The following is a 24,075-nucleotide window of genomic DNA, read 5'->3' on the forward strand; positions in this document are numbered from 1 at the left end:
AATATCAAGGGCAAAATTCTATTCTAAATAATAACACATTGTATTACAGTTGTCTGTTTATGAGTTTTTCTTCCTCTGTAGACTGAGCTGTTTCAGGGCACAAATCATGTATAATTTAACTGTATTCCCAGGATGGAATATGGTGCTTGGCACATAGCAGGGACCCAGTAAAGGTCTGTTGAAGGTTTTAGGCAAAGCCATTAACTGATGGTTCCCTTTTAAAAATTTAATTTAATTTAATTTAATTTGAGAGAGAGAGAGAGAGAGAGAGAGAATGAGCATGGGGTAGGGAGGGGCAGAGGGGGAATGAGAAACACCTTCCCGTTTAGCACGATGCGGAGCTCAATCTCAGGAAGATCATGATCTGAGCTGAAGGCAGACACTTAACCCACTGAGCCACCTAGGCACCCCTCATGGTTCCCTTTTTGATGTGGTTGCTGTGTGTATCTTCTCATCAGAAGGAACTGGGACTCCTTAGAGAAATGGCTGGGGCAGAGCATATGTAAGATGAGCTCGGAACTTTTGTTATAAGCAAGACTATTCGGACACATGAGCCAACTCTAAAGAGCTCCCAATGGCCAAAACTAGGAAAACTTGAAACACTTGAAATATGTTAAACTTGAAAAAACTTGAAAAACTTGAAATATGTTAAAAACTGCATGTTTCTAAAACTACAAAACCCCCAAATCATTGTATAGAGATTGCTACAATGCTTAGTATTCTGACAATGGGAGAAGACTCAATCTTCTATCCTGCCTTTCTTTTTTTTTAATAGTATTTTTTTAAAGATTTTATTTATTTACTTGGCAGACAGAAATCACAAGTAGGCTGAGAGGCAGGCAGAGAGAGATAGGCAGAAGCAGGCTCCCTGCTGAGCAGAGAGCCCTGATATGATGCTCTATCCCAGGACCGAAGGCAGAGCCTTTAACCCACTGTTCCACTGCTCTCTAATTTTGTGCATATTTAAAATTTTCTGAAATAAAGAAGTTTTAACTAACTAGCATTTAAGTAAAAATTTGAAAAAGAGGGACACCTGGGTGGCTCAGTGGGTTAAAGCTTCTGCCTTTAGCTCAGGTCATGATCCCAGGGTCCTGGGATCGAACCCTGCATCGGGCTCTCTGCTCGGTGGGGAGCCTGCTTCCTCCTCTGTCTCTCTGCCAGCCTTTCTGCCTACTTGTGATCTCTGTCAAATAAATAAAATCTTTAAAAAAATTTTTGAAAAAGAAAAAAAAGTTTTTACAAAGCAGTAATTAATATACCTAAAATGTACAAAGGGAGTAAAAGGCAAGGGAATAATTTACTCAGAATTCAGAATACGGGGAGATATGATCGGGAAGAAGCATTAGAGGACTTTTAAAGTACAAATAATTACCTCATTACTAAGTAGGTATTGGTATTAACGTTTTTAGCTTTGTGTCTCGTTTTCATGCCACCTTTTATATTTATGATATATTTTACAATAAAAAGTAGAAAGAAAGCTAACTGTTAGGACATAAAGAAATCTCACAGAATCAAATTGCAGGAAGTACTGTTGGATGTTACAAGAATTAGAAAGTAAGTGGTCAGGTGGGTCTCTGTGTCTCCTTTCCTCCTGGACCCCAAGGTCCCTTGTTTCTACTTCTCTTTGCATAAATGATCCTTTTCCTGTCTCTGGCAGTTGTCTTCAGTGCTTAGTCATTTGCTTTTACATGGCCTGTGACGGCTTCTCCCAAGTGGCAGACTCTGTCCCTGACCTGAGGCTCTTTACTGTCTGTTTTGGCCTGTGGTACCAACCCCAGATTTTGGGGAAGAGAATTGGGTTGACTTTTGGGCAAATGTTCACCAAAAATCATAAGCACGGCCAGTGTAGTAGATCTTGGTCACAGGAACTATTCCTTCAAGGCTGTGGACAGGGGAAGTTTTTAAGAAAGGGTTGTAGACTTCTGCGATATAACATCATCTCTGACGGTGAAAGATTTGAAACAAACTCCAGCTCTAACAATAGAGACTTGAGGATTGGTTAAAGAAATTTTAGTATAGACTATTGGATAATGCACAGTCATTTAAAATTATGATATAGCGCCATTTCTATTGACTCTGAAAAATGAGTAATGTTCAATTACATCTGTGCATGTCCTTTCAGAAATATAAATACAAGAAATGTGTGTGTGTGTGTGTGTTTGTGTATATGGATTTGAGTCCTAGAATGAGTGGAAACTCTGAAACATTAATGGAATAATTAATGAAAAGCTGTAAGTTACAGGACCTTGAGCTAGTGTGTATTATAGTCCCAGCTGATCAACTCATGATACAGTATTTTCCAGTAGAACTTATGGTCTTCATGCCCCACATGAAATTAGTGACTGGAGATAGGAGGCAGGATATATAAACATACAGATGTATATACATCTCTCTCCTCCTTCATTCTCTCTTTCTGTCTATATAGATATACATATGTATGTGTATGTATATTTATAAATATATAAATACGTTTCTGAAAGAATATGCACCAAAGTGTTAACAAAGGTTATCTTTGGCTAATGGGTTTGTGGTTGGTTATATCATTTTTTGTTTCTTTTTGTTCATTTTTCTACACTGAATAATGTGTTATTTGTATATTAAAGTCTGAAGGGTAAATGTAAAATGTTTTCTTACGTGTATTTAATTTGTTCTACGATGAGTAAAGCATGCATTAGTATAATTTCAAAAAGTTAATTTGAAATATATATATGCAGAGCCCTGCATTAAAGTTAAAAAGTCAATTATTTTCCAAAAATCTGTTTCAAAAATAGAGCACAGGTGATACTGGGCTTGGAGTAAATTTATTTTTATATGCCCTGGAGATCTTGATTGACTTATTTAGGCTAACAGGGTAAGTCTGCAGTTAAAAAAAGTCTAGTGCCAAACCAAGAAACCAAGAAACAATCTTTTAACTATAGAGAACAAACTGATGGTTACCTGAGGGGAAGTGGGTGGGTGGGGGATGGGTTAAATAGATGATGGGATTAAGCAGTGCCCTTGTGATGAGCACGGGGTGATTTATGGAAGTGTTGAATCACTATATTGTACACCTGAAACTAATATTACATTGTATGTTAACTAACTAGAATTTAAATAAAAACTTAAGAAAAAAATAAAGAGGGGCACATGGGTGTCTCAGTGGGTTTAAAGCCTCTCCCTCGGCTCAGGTCATGATCCCAGGGTCCTGGGATCGAGTCCCACATCGGGTTCTCTGCTCAGCGGGGAGCCTGCTTCCTCCTCTCTCTCTCTGCCTGCCTCTCTGCCTACTTGTGATCTCTCTCTGTCAAATAAATAAATAAAATCTTTTTTTTTTAAAGAAAAAATAAGGAAACACACAAAATCTAGTGCTCAGAGTATTATATCAAGAAATATTGTATCCTTATTAAGAAGTCATAGTCTTAGTGTACTCTCTGTGGATTAGAAACATTTGAAGAAGTTGTCCATTTTAGCTCCTTACTTCAAATGGAACACAGAGGAACAACACAAGGAGGCCAGTGTGGTCAGAGGGCACCTGAGGGATGACTGAGAGGACTGGAAATGGTCAGCCTGAGGAGGAACTTGCAGGAAAAGTGATAGCAGGCTGTAAATATTTGAAAGGGTATTGTGGGGAGGGATTGAAGAGCAGAGGTTATTGTGAAGTAGATTCTACTTAGGTCAACATAGGGAGGAACTTCGCGCATTATCTCTGTCTGGTGAAAGGACCTCCTCACAGAGTAGCAGAGACTGGGGGGAACATCTGACGATTGCCTGAGCCTCCGTTCCTTTGCTGGGAGGTATAAAGAACGCATAGCCCTCCTGAGTATCTCTTTTACTGTCTCACAGACTCCCACTCGCAGCACTTCTGACAGCAGATGTGGGATTTTTTTCCCCCTCACACCAAGTGATTCTGTGACACTGCTGGGTGTCCTACAATTGAACTGAATTGTGACACTGCCAGGGGATAGCATCAGATCCCACAGGTTAAGGGCTTCGTCCCATGAGAATGTTGCCTCCCCCCTGTCACCCCGCCCCAGCTTCAGATGCCCGTCTCAGGTAGTAGGTCCCAGGTTACCCACAACTGCTGTCTGACTTGACTATGTGTTGGGGTTTCCCGTGACCTCCTCTGTGGATTTGATAATTTTCTACGGCAGCTCAGAGAACTCAGGGAAATACTTACATTTACCAGTTTATTAAAAGATATGGGAAAGGATACAGATGAATAGTCAGATAAAGAGACACGGAAGGCAAAGTCTGGGAGGGGCCCAAGGACAGGAGCTTCTGTCCCCTTGGAGTTGGGGTATGTCGCCCGTCACCCTGCTGGTATATGGATGTGGTCACCAACCTAGAAGCTCTTCAAACCCTGCACTTTGGGGATTTTTATGGAGGTTTTATCACATCACTGTGATCAGTCATTAACTTCTTTTCCAGCCCCACTCCCCTCTCTGGAGAATGGGGGGGTGAGGCTGACAATTTCAAGCCTCTGATGATGGCTTGGTCTTTCTGGTGAGCAGCCCCCATCCAGGAGCCCACCCAGAGTCACCTCTTTGGAACAAAAGACACTGCTATCACCAGAGAAGGTCCAAGGGATTTAGGAACTCCGGGTCAGGAACCAGAGTCAAAGACCAAATATTAGAACAAAACATACTCATAGTGTCCTTTTCACTTAGGAAATCATCAGGATTTTCAGAGTTCTGTGCCAGGAACTGGGGGCAGAGATGAATGTATACATTTTCTGTTACATCACAAGAGGAAAGTTGGGTGGCGTAAGCTCACTCTAAGTTCTTTCTACCTATGAGAGTATGAGCTGATGAACAGAAAAATAAATCTTTTCACATATAAAAATAAAAGTGAGACTAGATTTAAGTTGAATCACAAATATTTACCCATCATTTGCACTTTTATGTTGCTACCAGACGCAGACATTTGCAGTATTTGAGGTTTACATCATTTAAGTTGTTTTTCGCACTGAGAAGTGGACTTTGGGCTTTGGTTTCTCGTGGTCTTGACTAGAGGAGGTTAAGCCAGAGCCTAGCTAAATACAGTAAACCTTATGCTTTTCTGAGTGCTCAAGGAAAGGCTAGATCAATAAACCATAAAACTTAGTAGCACCTAAAGGTTAGGAGCGTGAATCCTGTCTCTGCCGTAGTGTCTTTACCTGAAAATGGCAATAATGCCAGCCATAGGCTTGTTATTCGCTTGGGAACATGGCTTTCACGATGCATTTCACCTGTCTACTCCTTGAAGCTACCTACCAGTTCACCAGTAAGTCACCGGTGAGTGAGTGAGTGAAAGAAATAACAAATCCTTCCCCCAGGCTGCAGTGACGTGAGCACACTGAATGTAGAGGGGACACTCCACTCTGTGATGCTGAATTCCAGGCATTTCATCCTAAATCTCACTCTACCTTCAATGTTTTGCCTAATTTAACCATATGGTTCCTGAGAAATGTGATTGTTGAATTGGAATGAATTTTGTAGGGGCTTTTTTTGGGAAGGAGCGTATTTTTTTCACGAATGGGTTATGCCGGTCTGAGAATACTTGGATGTGAGTGAAGACTTGAATAATTTATGCACTGGGCCTCTCAGAAATGGATGCCCAGAATATTTTTGGAAAGAGAAAGTTGGTTGAAACTGCCAGATTTTTTTTTTTTTAATACAAGATAATTATGATTATGTTCCCTCTCAAATACTGAATTTTTCTTTCCTTGATTTTCTAGAGAATGAAGATCTAGAAAACACCAAGGTCACCTCAGTGGCTTTGGCCTCTGATCCAGAACCCCATTCCTCACCTTACAGGTATGGGCAGCAGCTGCTTGGCTCCTAGACGTTTATTGTCTAAGATAAGGAACAGATGAAAGGCATGGACAGTGACTTTCAGGGGGTGGACAGGTTGGAGTGAAGAGTGTAGATGATTTGGTCATTAGTTAGTCAATCCTTAAGTGTGTTTGGGGGCAATGTCAGATTTCTTTCAGGTGATGAAACTTTCTTTACTCTCAGAGAGCAAAACTGTAACAAATAGTGTAGTATCTTCATTTGTCCTTTTCAGAAGCCCAGTTTGAAATGTTAAAACATTAGACATGGATCCCCAAGTGCACTTTCAAGAGAATGCGTGGTTGGTTTTTACCCAGAGGATGCATGAACACACACATACACACACACACACACTTTTGGAGGTGTTTTTTTTTAATGTAATTTTTAGATTAAGCCATTATGATGACCTTCAGATTGTTATTCTTAATTTCCTGCTCCATCCATTTTGTTTATCAACTGTCACTGATACCACACTGTTTGGCAGAAAGGGAAGAGTTGTACTGAGCTCTGGAATAAGTGGAAACATGAAACATGCATGGAATAATTAATGAAAACCTGTATTTTGGATAAATAATGGAGCTAATCGAGACTATAGTCCAGTTGATCTGCTCATGGCACAGTTCTGTCCAGTAGAACCACTGTGGTCTCCGTGCCTCACAAAAAGGTGATGGCTAGGGGATAGAGAGGAATATCAGAATACTTAAATAATCTCTTATTTCTTTTTTTTAAGATTTTATTTATTTATTTGACAGAAATCCCAAGTAGGCAGAGAGGCAGGCAGAGAGAGAGAGGGGGAAGCAGGCTCCCCGCTGAGCAGAGAGCCCGGTGTGGGGCTTGATCCCAGGACCCTGGGATCGTGACCTGAGCCGAAGGCAGAGGCTTTAACATACTGAGCCACCCAGGCTCCCCAATCTGTTATTTCTTTTAAAATTATTTTATTTTAAAGTAAAATCTATGCCCAGTGTGAGGCTTGAACTCAAGACACTGAGATTAAGAATCGCATGCTGTACTGACTGAGCCCAATCTCTTATTTCTTCAGTAGAAGTTCTTTCTTCTAACTTTTATATATGAAATAAAACTTTTTCCCCCCAGAATTCAGATGATGAAAGGTAATGATTAGTGTAATAATAAAGTTGGTGATATATAGGCATACTTTTAAAAATTTTTCTCTGTAATGACAATAAAATACTTATTACAGAATATTTCTATTTGTTCAATACTGTACTAGGTGTTAAAAGGTATTATATCATGTAATCCTAACACCCCTGAAACAGTTATTTTTTTTTCCACAGTGAGGAGAACAAAACAGTGAATTGAAAAATTTCCCAAGTTTTAGAGCTTTAGGTTGGTTCTACTCTAAAGCTTGTTCCCATAAGTCACATTAGAAGGGTTTTGAGTTCCATGCTTAGAGCTACTAGGTTATTTATATAACAGTCCTTTCAGAAGACAAAACCTCCCGAAGGCTTTGATGATAGGAGACAATTCTTGTCCTTATCAAGTCCCAGGAGAGGAGGTCCTTTCCCTCATCCTGCCATCACCCTTTTTCTGTGCGTAGTGATTTGAAGGATATTTGGGAGATGGCTTTAGGCACAGAACTGATTTTTTCCTCCTAGGAGTAAATAAAGTTTTTTTGAGTGAGAATGTACAACATTCTTAGAAAAAAGGAGGTTTAATGTTTAATGTTAAAGCTTTGTTTCTAAAATCTGGTGTGCGAAGCAAGAAATCCAGCCCACATGACGCCTGAAGTGTACTGTTTATGTTTTGTCTATATTAGAACTGGAAGGGCACAGTTCTCTCTCTTTGCTATGAGGCTAGTTCGGCTGGCCAGGCTCTCCCCTCCCTTGGGATGCCCTCCCTACTCCGGGTCAGCACACACAAGAAGGCTTACAGTGGGAGTTTTTCCTTGACATGGTTTATCACTGGCATCAAGTGATTTGCAATTAACTTTCCCAAAATACCCTTCGTTGATTCTTCAGAGCATAAAGTGGTCATGTGAATATTAAATTTATGTGGGCTATTGCATGTCCTGTTTAGAATTGTTTTTTTTTAATAAGCAGAACCATGTTTGTGCAAAGTAGTGTGCACAAAGGCAAAGAGACTTTAGAAGTACACACAGTAAGGTCACGCCTGTGGTCAGATCCACTGTTATATGCTCACATGCCAGCATTCCTCTCTTGCTCCCAAACAAAAACTAACTTATTGATTGATTTATTCAACAAATATTTTGGGGCTGCTCCTGTTTATTCATTCAACAGGTATTTGCTTGCTGAGAGCCTGCTTGCTACTTATGTGGCAAGCACTGTTCTAGGCAATGAAGATACCATAAATGACCAAACAGTCCAAGTCCCTGGTCTCATGGGGTTTACATTCTAGTGGGAGGGCAGACAGAAAGCAAGTATAACTCATATTTCATAGACTCTGAACTTGCCACCAACTGTAAGAAGTACTGTTATTTTATGAACTACCAAGAAAGGGAAGAATGCCCAAGGTAGAGAGTCTAATAAGAGACACACGCACACACACACACACATACACACCTCTCCACCCCCACACTGTGGGGCTTGGACATCAAAAGCCTAAGCCTTCAGTGAAAAGATAAGAAAAAAGTCCCTCCAGGGGCGCCTGGGTGGCTCGGTTGTTAAGCATCTGCCCTCAGCTCAGGTCACGATCCCAGAGTCCTGGGATTGAGCCCCGCATTGGGCTCCCTGCTCAGCAGGAAGCCTTCTCTCCCTTTCCCAGTCCCCCTGCTTGTGTTCCCTCTCTCACTATGTCTGTCAAAAAATAAAGAAAATCTTAAAAACAAAAACGTTCCTCCACACAGAAGGATCACAAGGGAACTTCAGTGTCTCCACTTGGCACTGTGTAAGGAGTGGAAAAAAATATCTCCCCTGAGAATATGAACCACGAGTCTGTAATCACCAGTTTGTGGTCTAAATTCAGTCTGTCAGTGTGGCCTGAACAAAACCCTCACAGAGAACTTATTTAAAGTTGTCTCAGTCGGAAGCCTTCGTGAGTACGGGCAGGAGCAAATGCAGATCTCCTGGAGAAGGACTCCATGTCAGTCCTGGGCAGTTGTAAAACACTACTAATTTTTAGGACATCCCCCATTTTGTTTGTACTAAAATCTGAAAACAAATATACATCTTGCAGTCAACCAAATACGGTACATAATATGCCGGGCCGTGGTGAGTGCAACGAAGATGAGTGAACAGGGTAAGGGTGTAGGTTCGATGGGGCTACGATAGGGTGAGCTATTTCACCTCCTGACCTCTGGGGAGCCTCCCTAGAAGTAACAGCTGAGCAGAAGCCTAAAGGAAGGAAGCCCTCAGGTACCTGGGAGAAGAATATTCTAGGCTGAGGTGATAGTAGGTACAAAACCCTTGAGTGGGAGAGGGCTTGAAGTGTTTGGGGATTCTCAGAGGTTCAAGAGGCCACTGTGACTGCAGCAGACCAGGCAAAATGACATGGCCTCTTTCTAGGGGACGAGGGTTCCATGTGACAGGCCTGGCATAAATGCTGTGCATACCGGGAGTGAGACCTGTCCCTGTCCCTGCCATCAGGCTCACCTTCTAATAGAGGAGACAGATCAGGATAAATAGCGTCAAGAAACAAAAGCAGACTGTAATTTCTGGGGTTAAGAGGTAAATAGATTTACAGCCTAGACTAATTTACATTTTACCCAGGATTACCCAAGCAAACCCATACAATCAACAGCATCCCATACCTCTGGTTTTAATATTGACTTCCTCTTGTTTGTTCTGAGGGAGGCTGGAATGACCTGGATGTCCCAAAATATGGCTTTATTTTATCTGAAAAAGAGGCAATGTAGAGTGATTTTTTTTCTTGTTTATGTTTAAAAAAGAGAGAAAGAAGCTAATAAACACCAAAAGAAGTCCTTTGTTCCCCCATGATGTCTGTAATACCATTTTCCTGTCACTTACTCAGTTTTCCTGGGGAAGTGATGCTTGAAAAAGCAGTAGTTCTCAACCTTTACACAATTCAAAGTTGTTGAGGACCCCAAAGGATTTTTTCAGTGGGCTGTATCTATCAGTGTTTACTCTACTAGAAATTAAAACTGAAAAATTAAAAAATTCTTGTTGATTAATTTAAAAATGAAAATGATGAACTCATTGCATGTTAATGTCAGTGATATGTTTTTAATGGAAAACAACTATTTTCCAAAGCAGAAATAATTTAGCGAGAGAGAGCGATGTTGTAATTCTCATGTCTGGCTTCAGAAAACACAGTTGGATTCTCACATCTGCTTCTGCCTTTGTTCTGTTGTGAGATCACGTGTCATGTTCTGGGAAACTCTAATGTATACTCTTGAAAAGATGAAAATGAAAAAAGGTGATCATATTTTAGAATTATTATAAAACAGTCTTAAGAGCCCCAGCAGTCCCCGCACCATAGTCTGATAACTGCTACTCCAAAGAATTCACGTCATCTCCTGCTGGCAACAGATTTCCGAGAGGCCTGGGGTATGGTGCTTCCGCCCCGGCTCCTCACTCACTTTCTGGTCTCTCAGGAAGCCAGCGGAAAAGGAGAGCAGAAATGACTCCCTCGCTTCCTTAAAAGTAACTCTTCAGATGCTTGTGTTTTAAGTCATTGGAATAGTAGATTAGTGTACTTAAAAAAGGAAAGAGAGTGCTGACCGTCTTTCATTACCTGGTGGCTGGGTGTGCCGTGGAGGATGGTGTGAAGTGGAGACGCCGACAGGCTGCTCGTGGCATAAGGGACAGGCAAGAGGGACAACCAGAGACCGGAGGGGGACTGTCTCCTGAGTCCACGTGTACTCCCTCTGTTGTGGGGATGAATTTCTGGCTGAGGCGAGGCCTAAGGGACAGGAGACCTAAATGCGAGAGCAGAGGTTGGGAGGTGGCCCTCGAAGGATGTTTTAGTCCTAGTTTCTCTAGGACTGCTGTGCCTTTTAAGAGTCTTTGCATTGACATGCTCTCTTCCTCTGAGAGGCCACAGATGGTGTCTCCAGTGAGTGACGATGCCCCAGAGGGTCTGCGGAAGACAGCTGGCGCCTTGGAGGTGCAGGCCTCTGTGGAACAGGAAGTGCTCCCTGCAGACCAGGCCCAGGTCCTCAACAAGGTAGGGAGGACATTGTCGCCGTCTCTTTGGAAGGAGCAGTTTGTGGCACCAGATTTAGATGCGTCTGGATGGGTTGGAACTAGAAAGCACTGGGGAAGCTCACTTTTAACCATGTGGAGGACGGATATACGTGTCGCCCTCTGGGCCCCTCACTGAACTAGCAACTCTTCAAAAAAGTGAAGTGTTGGAGTGAATGCTCACATGTTGTCTAAAATCCTCTGGGTGTGAGGAGCTTTGATATGTGGGATTGTATTTCAGCTTCAGTTTTCTTCTGGTAGATCTACTTAATATTTATGATAAAGTTTCCCTAGAAGTGGTGTAGACAGCAGTGGTCTCCCTGCCATGGAGGAGAGCGTTGTTTGTATCATTATTAACACATCTGTCACAATAACAAATGGTACTAGTGGCAGTGAAGACAGTGCCAAACATTATAATTACCTTTGCATAATGCTTTATAGTTTACAAAGCACTTTTATGCATAAAAATGCTTCATTTACTCCTGAGAACCTGTGAGACAGGTACTGTTATGTTCCCATTTTACAGATGAGGAAACTAAAGCTAAGACCTATCAGTGACTTTACTAATGCTGCACTGCTAATACGCTGCAAACTAAATCCTTTGTTTAGCCTCTGGAAAAGGAAAGAATCATGTGAGTGGGTTAGCCAGAGTCTCATTTACCTCATTAAGCAATGCAGGTAAAGAACTCTCTTTCTCCAGAAAGAGGTATAATATCTCCAGAAAGAGATATTATAAGAATATAGTCTGGGAATAATTCAAGATTGCTTTCTTTTTCTCTCGCAAATATAATTCTGGACTCTTAACTGGACAGTCATCTCATTGGAATGCTGACCCGAGTGGGGAGTGGGTGTACATGTTTTGAGTTGCCTGCTGACTGCTTGGAGAAGGAGCAGGAAATGATGGCATAAAAGCAAGAAACAGGAGCATCAAACCGAGTGGTCTGATGTGAAATGCACAAGAGGGGTTGAAGCCTCTTGCCATGGGCTAGCGAGGGCTTTGAGTTTCAAGTGATGCTTGTACTCTCCATGCAGGTTATGTGTCTGGCAGCAAATGTACTGTTTAAATACATTGAAACAGGTAAAATGGTGATTATTTATAGAACACTGTTAGTGGATATGACAGCCGGTGTCTTGGGACATCCCAGTTGTGCCATGGATGAGCCAGAGACAGAGGATATAAATCAGATCCTATCTCTGCAGGACTTTGGTGACTCGACTGACAGGGATCTGGAGGTTCTGCGTGAGTGGGAACTGTAGCAGGAGGCTGCGTGGCAGAACGGGAGTTGGGCTAAGCCCTGGATGCCAGTGCTGCCTCGAGGGAGGCGGCTGGGAAGTGCTGTGCAGGCCAAGGCTAGATCAGGGCATGGCCGAGAAACGCTTTTGGTGCAGAAGTCAGTAGCAAGCGTGGAGGATGTTCACGGACAAGGATTTTATAAAGGGTCTGGAGTGGGAAAGTGGCAAAAGGAGGAGTGAACATAGCCGGCAGGCTTTGAGCAGGGAAGGTGGAGGCAGTAGCGCAGGATGGGCAGCGCCTTCGGGAAGGAGGCTGGTTGGACTCTGCCCTCTAGTAAGCACTCTAATCAGAGTTCCGTTGTGCAGATGGCCAAGTACCAAGTTCCACAAAGGTCCGGGGACATCGTTATGATCCAGTCTGAGCACACAGGAGCTATAGATATCCTTTCAGCTGATTTGGAATCTGCAGATCTCCTGGGGGATCATAGGAAAGGTGAGACCTCTGGGGGTATGGAAGGTGATTTCTCTACTCCCAATGGGTGCTTAAAGAAAGGCAGGCAGGGGGCTTCTGGGTGGCTCAGTCAGTTGGGCGGCTGCCTTCAGCTCAGGTCATGTCCCAGGGTCCTAGGATGGAGCCCTGTGTCAGGCTCCCCGCCCAGCAGGCAGCCTGCTTCTCCCTCTGCCTCTGCCCTGCATCCCCCGCCCCCCTACCTTGGGCTTGTGTGCTCTCTCTTTCTGTCTCAAATAAATAAATAAATAAAATCTTTAAAAAAAAGAAAAAAAGGCAGACTGATGGAAGGAAAGTGAGAAGGTGACTTGTGAAAGGCAGTCAGAGAAGCCAGGAAGTAGAGCGAAGGTCTTCGACTGCAACACCCTCCCTAACCCAAAGGCCAGGCGTTCCTCTTGGTTTCTCAGTAGTGAGCTGCTTGTCCTTTCAGTGTCCCCCCCTCTGATGGCTCCTCCGTGCATCTGGACCTTTGCCAAGATGAAGGAATTCAAAAGCAAGCTGGGCAAAGAGAAGAACAGTCGTCTGGTGGTGAAGCGGGGTGAGGTGGTGACCATCCGGGTACCTACCCATCCAGAGGGGAAGCGCGTTTGCTGGGAGTTTGCGACCGATGACTATGACATCGGCTTTGGAGTTTATTTTGACTGGACCCCTGTAACCAGCACTGACATAACTGTGCAGGTCAGTGATTCCAGTGAGGATGAGGATGAAGACGAGGAGGAGGAGGAAGAGATTGAAGGTAAATTTAATTTTAACATAATTTGCATTTTGCTTTTTCTGGCTCAACCCAGTTCCTAGTGACCACTTCCTGTGTTATGCCAGTCCTTTTCTTCCTTAGAATGCAAGTGAGGGATCTCTGTCAGCATTCTAAGCTAAACTGAGTGATGCAGGCCAAAGTCAGACCCTCAAAGAACATTCTGGTGGGGATGCTATTGGTGCCTTGGTAGAAAGCTTCTTTTGCTTTTTATAGTCCCTTGCTATTTCCCCAACATCTCCATGGGGTCAGGGATGGAGTGGGCAGGGAAAGGGGTGGGTCAGTGATGCAGCAGAGAGATCATATGTAAACCTGGGATTATTTTATATTTCTCTCATAGTTTGGGATATTTACCAGTTTTAGTCTGGAACCAAACCGAGTGATTACAGCTTGCTAACTGTACTCGCCTCTGAGCTGTCCCAGTTGGCTGACTACTGTTTATTTCTTTCTTCATGCCCAGAGCAGTGTTCTTTTTAAAGATTTTATTTATTTATTTGAGAGAGAGAGAGTGAACAGGGGGAGGGGCAGAGGAAGAGGGAAAAGGAGGCTCCCCATTGAGCAGGGAGCCCCAACACAGGGTTTGATCCCAGGACCCCGAGATCATGACCTGAGCTGAAGGCAAACACTCAACCAACTGAGCTACCCAGGCACCCCCAGTTTTTTTTTTTTTTTTTTTTAAGATTTTATTCATTCATTTGACTGAGACACAGCGAGAGAGGGAATACAAGCTGGGGGAGTGGGAGAGGGAGAAGCAGGCTTCCCACTGGACAGGGAGCCGGTTGTGGGGCTTGATCCCAGCACTCTGGGATCATGACCTGAGCTGAAGGCAGATGCTTACTGACTGAGCCATGCAGGCGCCCCCAGTTGTTTTTAATTTAAAATTTTTTTTTATTGAGATGTAATTGACATAAAATATATTAGTTTGGTGTGTACAGTATGATGAGACTGACGCGCTGCCTACTGCGCTAAGGAGGCAGGTACAGTATGATGATTTAATATTTGTATATATTGTGAAATATGCCCAGAGCACAGCACATGCCCAGAGTAGTTTTAAAAGTGGGTTCTGTAGGGGCGCCTGGGTGGCTCAGTGGGTTAAGCCGCTGCCTTCGGCTCAGGTCATGATCTCAGGGTCCTGGGATCAAGTCCCGCATCGGGCTCTCTGCTCAGCAGGGAGCCTGCTTCCTCCTCTCTCTCTCTGCCTGCCTCTCTGCCTACTTGTAATCTCTCTCTGTCAAATAAATAAATAAAATCTTAAAAAAAAAAAAAGTGGGTTCTGTGTTCCACTCATTTGCAGTGCCTGCTCAGGATGACCCTGAGGCTTTTTTTGTTTTGTTTTGTTTTTTATGAAATATTAAGAGTAGGCTCTAAGTAGGTTCCAAGCATCTTGATTTTTTATATGATCTTAAAATCACTCCCTTGCTTCTTCATGGGAGAGCAAGTCTGCAGGGAAATCTTCAGGTATTTAGGCAGAAGAACCCCATGTCTTAATTTGCCGTTCTGCAGGTGGCCAGGTAGAAGTTCTAGGTTGCTCTGTACAGCATGTTTGTATTTCCTACCTCTGTTAGCTCTTTATTTTTCCTGCTGAATGAAAATATGTCAGAGTCTTCCCTTCTAAATCTCTTTTCTTGGGGCACCTGGGTGGCTTAATTGGTTAAGCACCAGACTCTTGACTTCAGCTCAGGTCATGATCTCAGGGTCCTAAGACTGAGCCCGCTGTCAGGCTCCACACTTAGTGGGGAGTCTGCTTGGGATTTCTTTCCCTCTCTCTCCCTCCTCCTCTGCTCCTCCCCACTGCTCTCACTCTCTCTCAAATTAATAAATAAACCTTTAAAAAATAAAATAGGGGCACCTAGGTGGCTCAGTCGGTTAAGCATCTGCCTTCGGCTCAGGTTGTGATCCTAGGGTCCTGGGATTGAGCCCCACATCAGGCTTCTTGCTCAGCTGGGAGTCTGCTTCTCCCCACCCCACCCCTACTCTTGTGTGTGCTCTCTCTCTCTCTCTGCTTTTTCTCTCTCTCTTTCAAAACAAATCTAAAAAACTAATGAGATAAATATCTTTTCTCTCCCTTGGAAATGTCCAGACACTTCCAGAACTAGGTTGGCTCTGTAAAGCTAAATCATTATTATTCAGTGGAGACCTTACTGGCATTTGGGTGGAATGCTTCTTTGCTGAGCAGGTACTATCCCGATGTTCAGTGCTCCTGGACACTTGGGCACCCAATGCCAGTATCACCCACAGGTTGCTGTGATGGTCAGAGGCCAGCAGACATTTCCAAGTTCCTGTGGGAGTTCAAGAGCATCTTCCTGGCTAAAAGTCCCTAAGTCACCTGGTCTGTTCTTTTACCTTGAGGTCAGACTTATTCTTTCTCTGAAGTCATATACAAACACTCTGCCATTTTGCTCACACAGACCCTGTCCCAGTTGGCGATGTAGAGAGAGGCTCCAGGAGCTCCCTTCGAGGTCGCTATGGGGAGGTCATGCCTGTGTACCGGCGGGACAGCCACCGAGACGTGCAGGCTGGCAGCCACGACTACCCTGGCGAGGGCATCTACCTGCTCAAGTTTGACAACTCCTACTCCCTGCTCCGCAACAAGACTCTCTACTTCCACGTCTACTACACGAGCTGAGGGCCCGCGGGGACAGGAGGCAGGCGGATGTTCGCTGGCTGGAGCGGGCTGCCAGCCGGTGCCTCTTGTTTCGGATAGGCAAGAGCTACAAGTCAAGCGTGAGGTGCCTGACCCTCACATCCTGCCTGGCATGCCTGACTGTTGACCCCACGTAGCTTTTCCCCCTCCTTGGCTTCTGCAGGTGATGGTTTAGTGCTCCTGTTCTGTGGTCCTTGACTCACGCTCCTCTTGCTTCAGTCTCCAGCAGAAGTCCCTCTGGGAAGGAACCTGTTAGGCAAGAGCCTAAAGGGAGGTTGGTTGGGTGTAGTCTTTTAAATGAGGTCTATTTTGGTCCAAGGTATTAGTCCAGTTGTTGCTCTCTCCTCTCCTAGAGCCTTTCCTGCAGATCTGTTTAGTGGCGCTCACTGTTCACCTGTTGGAAGTGCTGGAGGAGGAAAAGCGCATTGTGAAGGAGCCTCCTTGGATGGAGTGAGCTCTGTCCAGCCTCTCACCACTGCCATCTTCCCACCTGCTGGTTCTCCGTGGTCTGTAGCACAGGCCGGGAGCCCTCACTGCCTTTGGAGGGGGGTCAGTGGTCCCGACTGTCCGACTCTGCCTCTTGCCCTCCACTTGCCTTTCCCCACGTCTGTGTTCCGTGCCCTTACAGCAAGACCGTCCATGCCATCTAAAGTGGTGAGCACGTAGTTTAACACCTGGGGCGGGGATAACCGCCTCCATCACTTCCTGCTTCAAGAGTTTGCAACCCGTAGCCTGGGTGCTGGCTGTTGGAGGGGAAAAGTTGGGAAGTAGGTACGGGATTGATCTCAGAATCCACATCTTTGAAAGTCAAGTGTTACTGTATTACTTTTTTTAAAAAAATCAAAGAAGAAGGTATAATCTGAGAGAGAAGGTTAAAAAAATAACAACACTTCCGATTCCCCACCATGCTTTTTTATCTTTATGGTAGGAGTGTTATTTAGAAATTTTGCTCTAGAACCCATCGAATTTCCAGAGTTTCTGGATTTAGGTTTCTTGCTTTGAGGGCTTTAAACTTTTGGAGTTCAAAGTCTCTTAGAAAGGTTGATGAAGCTTCACTGTTGCTGCTGATTGGAGTTGTTCTTTACTAGGCCAAAGCTGGCTTCTCCGCAACGACTGCCTTTCCCACCGTATTAGCCCCGAGGCCTGGAGTGCCCAGGGTCGGGGAGGCTGTCATCGGTGGTCGTAGTAGGAGCAGCAGGGCAGGGTCTCGGGCAGAGAAGGGACCACTGTGGTTGTCTGTGCCTCCTTGTTTCTTATTCCTTGTGTCGAGTCTGTTACTGCCCTAGAATTTTGAGGAATAATTCGACTTATTTATTACTTTATTTATTTTTGTAGCACATTTCATTTTGCCATTGAAACAGTTTCCCTCTGTTTCTTAGAAGGCTTCTGTCACCTCTTCTGTGGAGTCAGATGACGATTTTAGGAAGAGTTGGGAGATGACCATGTTCCCTTCCTACAGGTCAGTCCCGGGATGCTTTGGGAGGACTCTGCCCTTCCGAGATAGATGATGCCGTCTTACCTCAGCACTCCCTGTGACGAGTTTTAGGTTGTGAGGGACCTGGTCCATTCGCCCAGGATGGAACACAGAGGAATTGACCTGCCTGTGAGGGACATGGTATGGTTCTGGGATTTCACAGTCCAACTTTGAGGAGTCATCCTCAGGACGGTTCCTTTGGCTCGTTCCGTCCTTGTGCAGGTGTCTCACGCCAAGACTCTCCCCGCTCCGGGGTCAGGGACTCGAAGACCAGGGCCCCTCCCAGTAGTTCTGTAGCAGCATCTGGGTCCTGGAGCAAAGGGCCAGACGGCCTGCACTTTCTCTATTCCCTGGGGAGCGAAGCCCCAAGCAGGACACGATGCTGTGGACTGAGCAGCACCTTACCTCCATTATTTTATATTTCAGTGCATTTTGTAGAAGATGACACTGGCCAGAATGCATCTACCTTGTAAGAAACTAGAAATTATTCTAGTGACTGTTTGGCCATGCAAAGCAGACTCTCTGTACATCACATCATCATGAGATTAGCCGAGTGAGCACTCTTCTGGCACCGGAGTTCAATCACGCCTTAGCTAAGTGAGGATAATCCCTATAAAAGATTTCTACTGAGTGGTTCTCCTTTCAGCTCAAGCCTTGCTTCTGGTTCCTGTTTATTATTAACTTCTGGCTTTCTCTTTAAAGGGAGCTGTCAGGCCGTAGCAAGCTCTCTGGGACTACACTGTTTGTTTATTTTTGCCATGAGCTGCTCTGTGCTTATTTTCTTTGGCATCCTAGTTCTGGTGCATCAGGGAAGCCCAAGGGGCCTGTTCCCGTCACCTCTGTGTGCCTCTTGTCTGGGCACTTTTGAAGTCCTGGACATGGTTCCATTTCTTCCTTGCGCTGGCGTGTCTTTGTCCCATTAGCGCAAAATGGCTAACAGAAGATATTTTCACTATCTGATTCATTCCTCTTTTCCTATTCAATTTCTGAAATCACACTTTCAGGACCAAATATTTACTTGCGGAAGCACACGGAATTAGTGAGAATTTTTCAGCCCAGCAAATCCTCAGAGGTCGTCCTTTCCTTAATCTCTCCCTTTCCACGTTTAGAGAACCAGACAGTGAAATCAGAGTCCTCTGTCTCATCCTGTTCTCCAGAGCACAAATAAATACTAACAGTCGGAAGAGAGCACTTTGTCGTGGGAGCGAGATTGAAATTCTCTACACAGAGCGGCTGGCTTCTTAAATTTCTTCAGTTTGTTTAGCTTTGCCCTCTGTTGAGGCTTTTATAAAGGAAGACCTGTTTAAAGTGTTAATTTTTTCTAACGTTTTATCACGAAATGTGTTGTGCAGACAGAGAACTTAAAAGCAGCAGATTGTAAACACCCTTAGGTATACCCACCATAGAGGTTTTAAAATTATAAACTGCTAATTGAAACAAAGACGATTTCCCCATTCTTTTCCTTTGGACAAGCGTCCGATTAGGGCGTTCCCTGCACGGACATCAGCTCTCCTGTGTCAGAGGGCCCCTGGCTTTTTAGCAGATTTGTTTCCTCCAGCATGAGTTACTTGGGAGGTGGTCCTCCTTAATAAAAAAAAAAAAAAAAAAAAAAAAAAAGTTCTTGATCTCCATCTTTGAAAAACTCATGCTCTATCCCTCAGGCCAGAGCTGCACTCTTTCCTTCTTTAACTGACCAGGTTGAGGGAGGGGAACTGTGAGACTGTTCTGGAAGGACTTCAATCTGTTGCTTTACAACAGGTCATCAGGTCTCCGAAGTTAAAACTTGATCCTCAGACAATGAAAAGCTTTATAATGGAAGCAGGTAACAACTTCAAATGAGGCCATTCCTCTTTTCTTTTTAAATAATTCATGCACTTAAAGATGTTTTTTTTATTATTTAAGAAAGGAAATGTCAGACTTTTTAAAAGTTTATATTGCCCCTCATTATGTGTATATGAAAGAGTTAATTCTGAGAATTCTCTGTCTTATATTAACCTGTGGGATTAGATGTTACTGTTCCAGAAAATATCTGAGTTTAGATACTTCTGGTGAATCCTAACCTCTTTGAAAGAATTGGGCAAAACCTAAGTCCTAAAGTCTGTACCTTTATATTTTATTTTTTAAGACCACTTTTCTGCAGAAAGTTGCATTTTAACCCCAAAGTCTGTAATTCTGAGCTACGGAGTTGAGTGACCCTACCATTTACATTAAAGGAGTATTTTAGTGGAGGGTGAAGGAGGGGCAGGAGTGAAATAGTTTCGGGCAGTTTGAGGCCTGCCTTTTAAAATTGATAGTAGGAAAAAAAAAAAAAGAATAAAATGAGGGGAAGGGAGATAAGCTGTCAAGTGTATCCCGGACTTTTGCTCATATCCTAATTTTGTTCTTTAATCTGTATTTTATGAGTTGGAAGTGTTCTTTAAGCCGGAAGCCTTGCTGGTTCTCATTGTGCTTCTTGGAGAAACCCCAGCCCCCTTTGCTGTCTTGTCCAACAGGATCGACCTTAGGAATCTTTTTGAGTAGGTCTCCTCTACTAAGTGTAATCCCCTGACCCGAGGCTGCATTTCTTCACCATATTCTCTGGGGCTGAGAGTCTAGTGCTGTGGAAAAGGGTGGTGAGACTAGCACAAGGCTGAGAGGGAGAGCCCCTGTGGCCCTGCAGCCCCAGCTGGTTTTAACGGTGGCCAAGACAGGGGTGAAATTGGTTAATTTTGACCAAAATCACAGAAGAGCCTCAAGCCACAAGCTGTGCCCCTCTAGGCTGACCCCCCCCCCTCCCCGTGAGGTGTAGGACTCAACATCTTCTGTAATCTTTGTGGGATCGTCAGACACCCAGCAGTAAATGGAATCGTCTGTTCTCCCTTCTGAGAGCTTCCAATTAGAATTTCTCCTGACCCTAAAAAGTCCACATCAGCCTCCTGAACTAGTCTCTTTCCACCTGGCTAAAAGTGTATAGAGCTCCTGAGAACCTGAATTTCCTGGAAAAGGGAAGAACACCATCCCTATAGAATCGTAGTGGTTGAAAAGAGTTGGAAGGTGAGTTTCTGTCTGAAGGAAGGCAATTTCATTTTTTATTGTGAGCAGTAGCAGGTTCAGGGGTTTATGCTCTTTGGAGAGCAAGTGATCATATTCAGTGGGGATTGGGTTGTGCTCGGGGAGCCATTTCTTTGGGAACTCATTAGGGAATGGGTGTCTAAAACCAATCACAAGCCAGGTGCTTTCCAGAAACCCTGTCTGTGGTGAGTATCTTTGTGGCCAAAGTCCCAGTCTTCATGTGCATGGAATCCTATCCCTGGCCTCTCATTTCCATACAACTGAAAGATAAAAAGGGTCTAGGCTCCCTCCATTTCTCTCTGATATCTTGGTTATTTACCATATTGTTTAGCATTGGCAGCATGGTATCTAAGGCCTCTGTTTACCTGATTACTCAGAATTAAATAACAGTGTTTGTTGAGGGGATAAGGCAATCAGCGTCGGTTAGAAGAAGTAGGACTGGGGAGGAATTGTGACTTATAGTCCCATATTGGGATAGCTGGGTGACTTGTGTAGGACTGTCCAGCCATCCGTTGGAACTCTTGTGAACCTTACCAAGTGAATGAAGAAGCTGTGTCAGTGAAATACTGATGAAGACAACAAAGTATTTGAGTTGAGTAACAGATAGAACAAGCCCTCCACTTGTGGGAATGATGGTCTGTCCCTGGCTGTAAAGGTGATTATAATGTGAGTTTGCAGCTCTTCAGTGTTCTCAGAAGTAGAAGAACCCTCTGGGAGTTGGTTGCTCGTAGCCGCTTTCCTGGAAAAGGGGGAGGCACCCAGAAAAACACCGCTTTGGCTCAGTGGGTACCTGGTCATGGTCAGTGTCACCCTTTTGATCCAACCCATCCAGCACCTGTGAGCACTCCTTTGACGTCTACCCATTTATTTAGATTCTGAGATTAGGGCAGGATTTGGGACCAAAGGGTGAAAGAAAATTTTGGTAAGTATCGTGTGGCCAGATTTCAGAAATCACCACTCCCTTTGAAGTGTTGCCTCTGCCTGAACCACAAAGGCCACACAAAGCCCCTGCTGTTTGAATCTCTTGTCATTAAGCTAAGAAAACCCACTTGCCCCGCCTTGTGATGGAGTTCATTTACAAATAGTCATTCCCTCACAAAAAACAAGTCTAAAAGTAAGATGCTGGCTTTGAAATTATTTGTGGTCCTGGTCAATGGTTTGAACCCATGATCTAATTTACCATTGTATGTACTTTGATTTTTTTAGGCCCCAGGCATGTGGACCAGAGTTAATTTCATGGCTCTTCTTTACACTGAGACTTGAGGAGAAGGTGTCCCAGAAATCTAGATATACAGGCTTTATTAAATTCCATAGTTTTCTGTCCTTTTAAGTACTTATCTAAGGGTCAAATAATATATGTGAAATGACTTTCAGGGGACAAAGTGCATTTTCCAAAAGTTCTGATATAGGGTCACAAATAAGTTTAGAGTTTAGGTTTGGAATAGTCTAGCATATAGGGTTCCAGAAGAGCCCTTAGCTAACAGTCAGCTTTAGGAGTTCTCTTCCTGAACTCACTTCTTCACTCAGGTTTGATATCTCTCTGTCTAAAACGTTCCTTGTTACTGTTGTTGATTCTTAGGTTCAGGCCAAGGGTCGTATGGAAAACATTATCTTAATTTCTTCCCTTATGTCTTAATTAGTACATTTTACTAAGAAATTCCATATTAAGAACCCAACTGACATCCCTTTCTGAGATTATTGTCCCATAAGTGAAGTTGTTTTTACTTAATCAAGTTGAATTTCTTTCCATGTAGCCATATTCAAGAGCAAGTGAAGTTTAGAAAAGGCAGTCCTGTAACCCATGACTCTGGTGGACCCATTTGCCCTTAGTGATGGGAATCGTTTTGGAAATTCTCAGAAGAAAGTTGCTTTGTAATCAAAGTGATAGATTATAAGAAAGCCAAACTTTAGGTAAGGATACTTGGAATAGAGGGAGGTGCTTGCAGATTCCTAAACTACTTTATGCCGTTTAGCTGGTATTTCTGAAAGGCCTGCTTTGGCGCCATGCACTGAGATCTGTCAGTTGTTTGAAAGATGATTATGCCTTCTTGGCAAATTTTTAAGGAATTGGCAAACTACAAAGGCATTCTTTCCTACTTGTTCTCTTATCATGCATTGGCGCTGATGTTACATACAGAAAGGGGTCTGGAAGGGACAAGTGTCACCATCTTTTAAGTACAAAAATAACCCAACAAGTCCTTTATTGCAGTCATCTTATTTTACGTGTCCCCTGAGAAATGCTGTCAACATTTCCTATGATTTCTAAGAGCTCTGTACCAAATTGTCATTCAGTCGTTTTGTCCTGCTGAGTGGTTTTTCCTTTAAAATACCTTCTCTTACCACCCTGTGGCTTTGAGTGTGTTGCTGTGATACACAGATGATTCCTGGGCTATGGTTCCTTAAATAGCTCAGTTCTTGTGTTTTTATATTATGTAACAGATTTGTGATGCTTTTGTGCATTTCTTTGTCTTCTCTTCCAAGTTTTGAAATCTGTCCTAAATAAACTTTTTCACTATGCACCTGAAACATTTGAGTTCTATCTTAATGAACCTGATTTACATTTTACATTTTTTATTCATCTCTGTATTTTTCCTAGAGGAAAGATATTCTATAAATCTATATAAATTATTCTGTAATCTATTGATTATAAAAATTTAAGAAAATTAACAATTAAGAAAAAAACTGAGAATAAGATCAATGACCCATCTTTCAACTGTGTTTACATTCATGGCAGAGTATTACATACTGGGAACTAAGTTTAGCCCAGTGGCAGAAAAAGTGGGTTTAGAGCAATGATTGGTAAATGGAACATTATACTGTTTAATTGTGTCTGGTTTCCAGTGATGTTCATTTTCCAATGAACTTTCTGTGTTCAAGTTTGGAACTGGTACAGTGGACACCAGGTTAATCATGAACACAGTCTGGGTGATATTATTTTCATTTCAGAAATAACATCCTAAGATGTCCTAGACATCTCTTAAAATATTGCTTGTGCACATCAGTTGGGTTTATTACAAAATGAGAAAATCTCCTAATCTGACCAGGAAGGGTACCATTGAAATCTTCTCTTCAGTGGTATGTGTGCTTCTACCCCAAGCCTGTTAGATCTTTCTCTGCCTTCCCTTGCAACATAGTTCAGAGGCTGATGTATAAAGGAGGAAGAGATTGGAAATAATTGTGAGTTAAATGAATATAATCTGCCTACCATACTACAGTACAACCAGGAGAAAGCTCCAGACTACATGGAGCTAGGGGTCTTCAGTGAGTTATGTTTGGGTGTGCTGAATGTAATATGTCACCACTAACACACAACATGCTGAAAGTTATTTATTTATTTATTAAAGATTTTATTTATTTATTTGACAGACAGAGATCACAAGTAGGCAGAGAAGCAGGCAGAGAGAGAGAGAGGAGGAAGCAGGCTCCCTGCTGAGCAGAGAGCCCGATGTGGGGCTTGATCCCAGGACCTGGGATCATGACCTGAGCCGAAGGCAGAGGCTTTAACCCA

At 43.4% G+C, this 24,075-nt stretch overlaps 1 protein-coding gene across 3 annotated transcripts in view; it reads left to right on the plus strand.

The window, feature by feature from the left end:
* TMED8 (transmembrane p24 trafficking protein family member 8) overlaps window positions 1-23,093 on the plus strand; it is a 40,821-nt gene extending 17,728 nt beyond the window's left edge. Inside the window, exons 2-6 of one of the 3 annotated variants that reach the window (XM_059182703.1) lie at window positions 5,696-5,774; window positions 10,760-10,889; window positions 12,506-12,632; window positions 13,078-13,383; window positions 15,807-23,093. In XM_059182703.1, the coding sequence (XP_059038686.1) occupies window positions 5,696-5,774; window positions 10,760-10,889; window positions 12,506-12,632; window positions 13,078-13,383; window positions 15,807-16,024 (860 nt within the window). In that variant the 3' untranslated portion in view covers window positions 16,025-23,093. Of the gene's footprint in view, window positions 1-5,695; window positions 5,775-10,757; window positions 10,890-12,505; window positions 12,633-13,077; window positions 13,384-15,806 lie in introns of those variants that run through there. The other 2 variants (XM_059182704.1, XM_059182705.1) reach the window with 2 other exon arrangements.
* The last annotated feature ends 982 nt before the right edge of the window (window positions 23,094-24,075 follow it).

This window comes from Mustela lutreola, chromosome 7 (assembly GCF_030435805.1).
Source record: "Mustela lutreola isolate mMusLut2 chromosome 7, mMusLut2.pri, whole genome shotgun sequence".
NCBI classification, from domain to species: Eukaryota; Metazoa; Chordata; class Mammalia; order Carnivora; family Mustelidae; genus Mustela; species Mustela lutreola.